At 45.8% G+C, this 10294-nt stretch overlaps 1 protein-coding gene across 1 annotated transcript in view; it reads right to left on the bottom strand.

Moving 5' to 3' along the window:
* Positions 1-10067, bottom strand: part of erc2 (ELKS/RAB6-interacting/CAST family member 2) — a 42056-nt gene extending 31989 nt beyond the window's left edge. The window contains exons 1-2 of the mRNA XM_060857653.1: positions 9892-10067; positions 1005-1707 (exon numbers count right to left, since the gene is read on the bottom strand). Of these exons, the coding sequence (XP_060713636.1) occupies positions 1005-1622 (618 nt within the window). The 5' untranslated portion in view covers positions 1623-1707; positions 9892-10067. The remainder of the gene's footprint in view (positions 1-1004; positions 1708-9891) is intronic.
* Between the last annotated feature and the right edge of the window lie 227 nt (positions 10068-10294).

Consider the following 10294-nt stretch of genomic DNA (forward strand, 5'->3'; position numbering starts at 1 on the left):
AATTTGAGTGATAGAGAGAGGAGGAAGAGGAGCGAGGCAGACGAGTGAGAGAGTCTTTCAGACTGCACCGCTGTGTCCTTGACATTCTCCCAGTCATCCGTTTTACACACACTCTCCTTTTCTCACTCACTCACACACACACACACACACACACAGGTATATGAGTCCATGCACAGTGTGGCTCTGGCTCGCTCTACATCACTCGGCCTAATGCTCCACGTCACTCAGTTAGAATCATTCCTGTGTCTAAAAGCAGCTCAGTGTGAGCAAGTGATAGATCAGACTGTGTGTGTGTGTGTGTGTGTGTGTGTGTGTGTGTGTGTGTGTGTTAGCCCAGGTTAATTATAGCATCTCATTTAGCCTCAGTGTCTTTGGAGTCGAGTGGAGAAGCTCGGCTCATTAACCATCGTCATGGAAATGTGAATACGAAGGTTCTGGGTGATGAGCCTCAAGGCTCGCTGCTGAGACCACACACAGTCTCACGCTGGAGTAAAGATGGAGTAAAGATCTCACCCTACCAGCAGACACCAGTTCAATAGCCTTTAATTCCGTTAAATCCTAAATATGAGAACTTTACACTCGCTGCACTATAGGTTTATATCTATAATAATATTAAGGATTTCATCTCGTGTACATTCGAGTGTCCTGAAAGACCAGGTCAAAGTGTCGCTGCTCACACACACACGAGTCTGAGTGCTGAGTTTAGTGTGAAGACAGAGCTCACTCTGGGGAATGTCAGGGTCTTTTTCCAAAAAGGCTTTCTCTTATTTACTACCTACTACAAGAACACAGTGTAGGTGTGTGTGTGTGTGTGTGTGTGTGTGTGTGTGTGTGTAATGATATTAGTTGAAGATGAAGAGCAGATGAAAAGCAGATTCAGCATCACAAAGCAGAGAGAAAACAGCAGACATGCCATAGAGCTACGTATCATTAAGGTGATGGCCGATTGGTTCTATTAAAGCACACTTCTATTAAAGTTTTGAACACACCCAAACGCCGCTGACCTGATTCTCCTCGTGCGTCACCCTCATCTGCTCCTTCAGCACAGAGGTGCGTGCCGCTTCCTCCTTCCTCATCCCACGCTCCTTCTTCAACTCTGGGCTCCAGAAGCTCTTGATGCTGTTTGCTGAGGAGCCCAGCTTGCTTTCCTTGAGCTCCAGCTCTCGACGCAGGATCTCGTTCTCACGCTGCATGTCCCGGAGCTGTGCCTGAAGCGCCCCCTGCTGGTGATGCTGCAGGGCCAGTGAACCTAGCGAACCCAGTTCACCATAAGATAGGAGATCTGCGTGTGGTCCCAGGCCCATGGACGCGATGTTAGGACTGCTGCCCATGGCAGTGACGCGTCCTCCGTAGACAGCCCGGCTGGCGCCGCGTCCCAGCGTCATGGTGCCTCTCGGGTAGGTGGCGGTGGAGCCCACAGCCTCGTGCTCACTCAGATACATGGGGCCTGATGTAGCATAGGCAGCGTTTAAAGACTGGATGTTCTCCATTGACAGAGTCTTGGCGCCCGAACTGGCGCCAGTGACCCTGCGGTGTCCCAGACGGGGCGATCGGGGCAGGCGAGGAGAACGAGCTGGGCTGCCCTCAATATGGCTGACGCCTCGCGCTGCACCGCTGTACATCTTCTGGAGTTGTGGGGAAGATCAGGGGCCGTGGCCAGATGCGAGTTTCTGCCCCTTTGTGACTGGTACGGTGTCTTACTGCATCCTGAGGAAAAAGAAAAACAGACAGTAGATATTTAGGGAAATACAGACTTCTAGCTTTTGTTGGTACTTCTCCAGGAAGAGGGATTTTACCTGCCAGTTCAAGACACCAACATGTTTACTAACCTCTGATTTAGTGTATGTCTAAAAACTTTCCCACATGGAGAAGAGAAAGGGACAGGGAATGTATCTTGCTCAGAAAAGCTTCTCTTAGCATTTAAAAGTGTGTGTACTGTAGTGTGGAGCCAGACTGAACATCAGAGTCTGAATGCAGGGCTCAGAAGCTTTCTGTTTCAGTCCTACATCTACACAGCAGGCATCCGTATGACTCTTGGTGTGTTACATTTTTTCTTTTGACACAAGGAGGTGAAGATATCATTGTGCTGGGAAACAAGTTAAAGACTGAGACTAACGAGCGGCAAGCTGACTGCTGTGAAGACGCAGTGAGCGCCGAAGACAAAACCCTCAGGAGTCTGAACACTTCCTGCAGATGTGTTGATAAGTTACTAAGATTAAAATTAAACTTAGCATCAACCGCTTAACTTTTTGTCTTTACTGTTAAATGTCATCAATCAATCAATCAATCAACCAATCAATCAATTAGCAAATCTGAACCTTTAAAATACAACTCAACCTTAATTCAGTGAAGAACATGACCCTGAGGTGCAACAAATAACAACAGTAGAAAGGAAATTGGGTTATTAAAATGAACAAATGTACATTAACACACACACACACACACACACACACACACACACAGTCTTGGATGTGGTCACAATTCATGTGGAGAAAGAATGACTCACAAGCTCCAGACTATGTCACCTTTGGCAAGGAGGTGCACACACACACACACACACACACACACACTCACACACTCACACACACACTCACACACACACTCACACACACTCACACACACACTCACACACAAGACTCTGAGGTCTCTGTGTGACACTTTGCATCTCTGTTAACTCTTGAGTGAGACAATAAACACTCCTGCATACACACAACAGTCTATCCCACACGTGTGTGTGTGTGTGTGTAGGTGAGAGTTTAGACCACAAGCTGCTGGTGATGATAATGACCATGATGACGCCGCTGCTGTGAAGCGGATTACCATGGCAACTGTAGAAAGAAAAATACAAGTGATTTCACCTCTGTGTCCTGTGACCAAACACTTGAATGTGTTTGTGTGTGTGTGTGTGCGTGTGTGTGTGTGTGTGTGTGGAGAGAGAGAGAGAGAGCGAGAAGTATATGTTTATGCCGCAGTGCTGCAGATGGTCGGGTCATCTGGGCTATATGGACATCCAAAAGACAGCGAGGACACATCCTGGACTCCCTTACTTTTGTGACCATGTGTGTTTGTGTGTGAGTGTGTGAGTGTGTGAGTGAGTCCAGAACTTTCTTTCTCTCCTGCTGTGAGATAAATATGATGCACAGTAAATATATTTATATTAATACCATGCTAGCTTGGCTGGTAGGATTCTGAACTAGTGGCTAGAGTTTTGTGAGTTCTCATCCCAGGACTGATCCCAGGACGGGTAACCCCTGAAACTCTGGTATAAAGATTATACCCCTGAGCCTCTAGTGTAAAGGGGTTTTCCCTGAACATTTTGTGTAAAGGGGTTTTCCCTGAACCTCTGGTGTAAAGGGGTATTGCCTGGACTGCTGGTGTAAAGGGGTATTTCCTGAACCTTTGGTGTAATGAGTATACCCCTGAACCTCTGGTGTAAAGGGGTATTGCCTGAACCTCTGGTGTAATGGGGTATTGCCTGAACCGCTGGTGTAAAGGGGTATTGCCTGAACCTTTGGTGTAATGAGTATACCCCTGAACCTCTGGTGTAAAAGGGTATTGCCTGAACCTCTGGTGTAAAGGGGTATTGTCTGGACTGCTGATGTAAAGGGGTATTGCCTGAACCTCTGGTGTAAAGGGGTATTGCCTGAACCTCTGGTGTAAAGGGGTATTGCCTGTACTGCTGATGTAAAGGGGTATTGCCTGAACCTCTGGTGTAAAGGGGTATTGTCTGGACTGCTGATGTAAAGGGGTATTGTCTGGACTGCTGATGAAAGGGGTATTGCCTGAACCTCTGGTGTAAAGGGGTATTGCCTGAACTGCTGGTGTAATGGGGTATTGCCTGAACCGCTGGTGTAAAGGGGTATTCCCTGAACCTTTGGTATAAAGGACTATTCTTGAATCTCTGGTGTAAAGGGGATATTTCCTGAACCTTTGGTGTAAAGGGTTAACTCATATATAATTGGCAATAAAGGTGATTCTGGCTCTGGATCTGACTTCTCTCTACCCCACTGTTTTGGATCAGACTGTCTGAAAGACTGTCCCATTTGATGTGTTCTTTTGTATTTTCCACTGGTTCTGTGAGGCTAATCTTCTCAGTGATTAGATTGTATTCTGTTTCACTTCTGCAAGGTGTTTTTACGCTCTGCGCAAATGCTTGAGTCCAGACCAAAGATCGATTTTGAGCTCGTTCAGAGGAAAGTGTGAGAGTTTTATCACCACAAGGGCTGGCTGCACTAACCATGCAGAGCAATTTTATAGCACAGCTGATAAAGAACAACAGGGAACTTGTCCCACACCACATTAGTGTTCATAAAAACACAGTGAACATCACAGTCAGGACATTTATATATTCACCATAAAAGAGAGTGATGTGACGAACACTACAATCCTTTACTTCAGAGATCATTCCCACTGGACCACACATGTTCATGTTTAAAAATTTACTGAAAATGTCTGGAAAAATAAAGCTTCTGCTGAATCAATCAACTATATCTAACTATATAGATATATATGGGGCCACGCCTCCTTCACTGAGACGCACAGCGGCCACGCCTCCTTCTCTGAGACGACATTCACTAAATTCCAGTGGTTTCGTTACCACGACGTAAAGTGGCCGTGTTTCCGGAGGTCTTGGAAAAACGCCCTCTTTCAAAAAAAGAGCATACCAAACATTCATACAGGTAGATTTATTTTAGAAAACAAATAAACAACCAAAAACTACGGTTATGGTTAGGGTTAGGGTTAGGGTTATTATCAAATAAGCCACGCCTACCCGATGACGCAACATCTGTTACGCTGTTCTGAAATCCCTGGAAATAAGTGCATCCCAAACTGAGACACACAGAGGCCACACCTCCTTCACTGAGACACACAGAGGCCACGCCTCCTTCACTGAGACACACAGAGGCCACACCTCCTTCACTGAGACACACAGGCCATGTCTTCTTCACTGAGATATACACAGGCCACACCTCCTTCATGGAGACACACAGAGGCCACGCCTCCTTCACTGAGACACACAGAGGCCACACCTCCTTCACTGAGACACACAGGCCATGTCTTCTTCACTGAGATATACACAGGCCACACCTCCTTCATGGAGACACACAGAGGCCACGCCTCCTTCACTGAGACACACAGAGGCCACACCTCCTTCACTGAGACACACAGGCCATGTCTTCTTCACTGAGATATACACAGGCCACGCCTCTTTCACGGAGACACACAGAGGCCACGCCTCCTTCACTGAGACACACAGGCCATGTCTTCTTCACTGAGATATACACAGGCCATGCCTCCTTCAATGAGACACACGGGGGCCACGCCTCCTTCACTGAGACACACAGGCCATGTCTTCTTCACTGAGATATACACAGGCCACACCTCCTTCATGGAGACACACAGAGGCCACGCCTCCTTCACTGAGACACACAGAGGCCACACCTCCTTCACTGAGACACACAGGCCATGTCTTCTTCACTGAGATATACACAGGCCACGCCTCTTTCACGGAGACACACAGAGGCCACGCCTCCTTCACTGAGACACACAGGCCATGTCTTCTTCACTGAGATATACACAGGCCATGCCTCCTTCAATGAGACACACGGGGGCCACGCCTCCTTCACTGAGACACACATAGGCCACGCCTCCTTCACTGAGACACACAGGCCATGTCTTCTTCACTGAGATATACACAGGCCATGCCTCCTTCACTGAGACACATGGGGGCCACGCCTCCTTCACTGAGACACACATAGGCCACGCCTCCTTCACTGAGACACACATAGGCCACGCCTCCTTCACTGAGACACACAGGCCATGTCTTCTTCACTGAGACACACAGGCCATGTCTTCTTCACTGAGATACACACAGGCCATGCCTCCTTCACTGAGACACACATAGGCCACGCCTCCTTCACTGAGACACACAGGCCATGTCTTCTTCACTGAGATACACACAGGCCATGCCTCCTTCACTGAGACACACATAGGCCACTCCTCCTTCACTGAGACACACATAGGCCACTCCTCCTTCACTGAGACACACAGAGGCCACGCCTCCTTCACTGAGACACACAGAGGCCACGCCTCCTTCAGGATTGTCATAAAAGAAAACTTGTCATGTCATTTCCAGGTGAAGGTTGACATGAGATGGTTTCAAACACTAGCTTTATGATCAATCATAACAAGCCTTAATGTGGGGGACTAAACATATTTAGCTGTTTAGCAGAATGAGAGGCTTAATGTTAATAGCTAGCTTGGTAGTACCATTATTACTGCATAGACTTATTAAAGTATTAAATAAAGTGCATTATTAAACAGACCGAAGTATAATATTAGCTAAAGTTACACAGAGAAGCATCACTGCAGGAGCTTAACATCACCTAGAGACCATAAGTACTGTGGCTTAAATGTCTCCTGCAGCTCTGGAGCCTCATTGACGTCGTGCAGTGAAATTTACATTTCAATCACTTCCTTCCACTGAATCCAGTCCATGCTGTTCAGAGTCTCAATTTTCAGTCCTTAGTTCAGAACTACTTCTTTTTATACTCCATAATAACATACTCAAGTGATCAAAATATAGCAGTTCAGCTGGATTTCAGTTCAGCGCTGTGTTAAACCCTCCGTCTCTGTTCTCCAGCTCACCTGCTGATCCTGGCATCAAAATCAGTCTTTTATTATCGAGCAAATGTTCATCTCCATCACAAACGTCTTCATCAGATCACCACAGAGACTCTTCTCTGTATTTTAATACCTCACTCTACCTCCTGTCTGTCTGTCTGTTTGTCTATCTGTCTGTCATTGTCTCTCGTCTCGTTCTTCACTGCTCACTTGGGTGCTGGGATTTTGGGGGCAGACCCCAGCTGAGCTCACCCATGCAAAGAGAAAGGTAAATTAACCACAATTCAGGGGGCTGTGAAACACTGCACGATGTTCATTAGACAAAAATAGATTGAGATACAATTTAGGTCAGGTTTACTCCTGCACTTGTCCCCTTTATGTTCAAAGTGTACAGTATTATTGCTTATAGCTACCTGATTACTGTGCACTGTGAAAGCTGTAGGGCTAAACCATCACGAACTAAACAAGCAAACACAAACACCAAAATGACACAGGTGGTATGAGGGTAAGATGGACCCTGTGAAGATTTGGTTTCCGGCTGATTTGTTCCTTTAAAGCCACGCTACACATCGCTGAAACACAGAAGCCGCCAAGTCTCTGACTTTCTCTGTCCTGAGACTTCCCACACCACCCCTTCAAGAGCAGTCCGAATTTCAACAACATACTGAATAGCTGTAAAGGTTTATTCACTTTGTACGTCGGAATTTACAGTGTCCTCATCACACACGTCACACCATTAAACTTGTGATGTCAATGGCGCTGGGATAAAAACAGACCCAAATGCAAAATAGCATAAAATAAACAGATTTAATAACTTAAAAAACATGAAACAGGGGGTACGGTGGCTTAGTGGTTAGCGCGTTCGCCTCACACCTCCAGGGTTGGGGGTTCGATTCCCGCCTCCGCCTTGTGTGTGTGGCGTTTGCATGTTCTCCCCGTGCCTCGGGGGTTTCCTCCGGGTGCTCCGGTTTCCTCCCCTGGTCCAAAGACATGCATGGTAGGTTGATTGGCATCTCTGGGAAATTGTCCGTAGTGTGTGATTGCGTGAGTGAATGAGTGTGTGTGTGTGTGTGTGTGCCCTGCGATGGGTTGGCACTCCGTCCAGGGTGTATCCTGCCTTGATGCCCCGATGACGCCTGAGATAGGCACAGGCTCCCCGTGACCCGAGATAGTTCGGATAAGTGGTAGAAGATGAATGAATGAATGAAAAACATGAAACCAGGACACAGACTAGAAAAAGACGACAGGACAATGACACAACAACAACAGACAACAGCAGAGGATTCCGCGCTGCCATAAATACACGTGACAATCAACACATAAAGAACAGGTGTGCAGAGGCGGGCAGGAAGAGACAAGGGTGGGGCAGACACGTGACACAAAACATAAACAGATAAAACATAAACATAAACAGTCCCGACATGTGAACCCATGAATACCTACAAGTTCTTCTCTGCAGGTGCTAAGGTTCGAGTAAAACATCCACTATAAATCTGTGGATGCTGAATGACACAATCGTGATCAGCAGATTTCAGAGCGACAACTGTGTCAGATATATATATATATATATATATATATATATATATATATATATATATATATATATATATACACGTCTTGATTATTTCATTCTTCTCAGGTCAGCCTTGATGTGGACATTTCGTACACTCGAGACAAAAATGGTTAGATATGATCGTCGTCATGGTAATGTACTACTGGTACTACCTGGTAAAAGAGTTACTGAATTGCACGGTACTGAAAATCTGATAACTGCATAACTATTCATTTATAACTATTAACTCACGTCAGTAGTAAAGAACAAGTTGTCTTTTCCATGATTTAGCTCATTGTTGTCTGTAGGCTATTAGTTCAGTTAAACAACATGAAAGAACACATCAAACCGCACATCAGCATCCACACACAAGCTACACATTACATTTCCAGCTTCCTTACGCTACAATGATGATAAGGCTATAAACAAACCGGTTCATTCAACGTCTAAAATGATAAATTATGTATCTTCAAGTGTAAGATGTGAGACTCTGCTGAGAACCGAGAGCACACAATGCAGATGCTCACATCCATCAACATACATGATTTCACAATGTATATGCTGGGAACTGCACCATACATGAAGCTTTGGTGTGTGGTTCAGTGTGTGTGTGTGCGTGTGTGTGTGATAAGAATATGCACTATCCATTATTCATGAATGTTCTGATCTATAGTTTCTCTTTCTCTCTCTCTCTCTCTCTCTCTCTCTCTCTCTTTGTCTATCTATCTATCTATCTATCTATCAATCACACACATGTATGTATACATATATAAATCAAATAAATCTAACTATTTTTTAAATTCATTTAAACAATGATTTCTAAATGATTTTCCGTATTTTCTCCTTATATAGACATTTAAAGGATAACACACATGCAACAATATAACAGTATTCATGTACATTTATGTAGATGAATCACATTCTGTAGACAGACAGGAAGCCGCATATGCTCTTTATACATATATATATATATGTGTGTGTGTGTGTGTACATAAACCTATATATAGACATCCGACACCAGTTAAGGCCTTGGAGCTCCATCAATGTCCATTTCCATTAATTGCAGGCAGGAAACACACACACACACACACACACACACACACACTCTCTCTGCTCCCCTCCCCACCGAGACCACCAACAGCCATCCAGACCCATCAGTCCGTGATATTGTGTTACAGAATGAAGATTTCGGCAAATTTAACGATCCCACGTGACGTCACGAACCACTGAATGAATGTAAAGGTCGTCGTTTCGGTCGTTTCCCTTTTTATTCACCGGCTGCAATCTTACAACCATTAAATAAAAATCACCTGATGCGGCTCACTCTGTAGCGCGCGCACACACACACACGCACGCACGCACACACACACGATGTACATGCTGTATCCGGTGAATTTACACAATACACACATGACAAGGCGCTGATGTGGATCACAGACTGAAATATTGCGCACGGGTCACATCACCCATCACCGGGACACTTAGAGCAGTGTCCGATGGCGCTGATATTCCGCACATATATCGTTACAAAACGTTGTCATCATAAACATGGATCCGTGTCGAATTGCGCGGACAATGCAGCTGTGATTGAGCACCGCGGAGCGCGCGTGCAGCATCCGGTATGTCCGCCGGGATGCGATCAGCTCGAGCCAGCGCGCGCATCACTCATCACGGTCAGAGGACGGGTATGAGAAATCTGATTATCTCCGTTTTACCTGCTATAATACAGGCGGCTTGGCCTCCATCTGTGCGCTCTCCTCCGTCAGCGTCGCCTCGCGTCTCCGGTTGCTCTGGTCTCGCGCTTTCATTGGGCCGCGGGGACGCGCGCGCGTGCCTGTCTCAATAACGGGAGGGGGGGCGTTTCTGTTTTAATCGGGACCGCCTCTAAATGGAACGCCCTGACGTCTCCACGGCAACGGCATTAATTAATTAAATAAATAAATAAATAAATAAATAAATAAACTACTCGCGTGCGGAGAAGCGCAGCTACCGTTAACATCCTGGAGTTGATTAGTTTCCAATTACAGCAAATCCTTAAATGTTCTTCTTCCACCACAGTGATTTGCCTACGATTACAATATTAGATTAATTAAAGAACAACACGTCGTAGTTTTTATC

Source organism: Tachysurus vachellii, chromosome 22 (assembly GCF_030014155.1).
Source record: "Tachysurus vachellii isolate PV-2020 chromosome 22, HZAU_Pvac_v1, whole genome shotgun sequence".
NCBI classification, from domain to species: domain Eukaryota; kingdom Metazoa; phylum Chordata; class Actinopteri; order Siluriformes; family Bagridae; genus Tachysurus; species Tachysurus vachellii.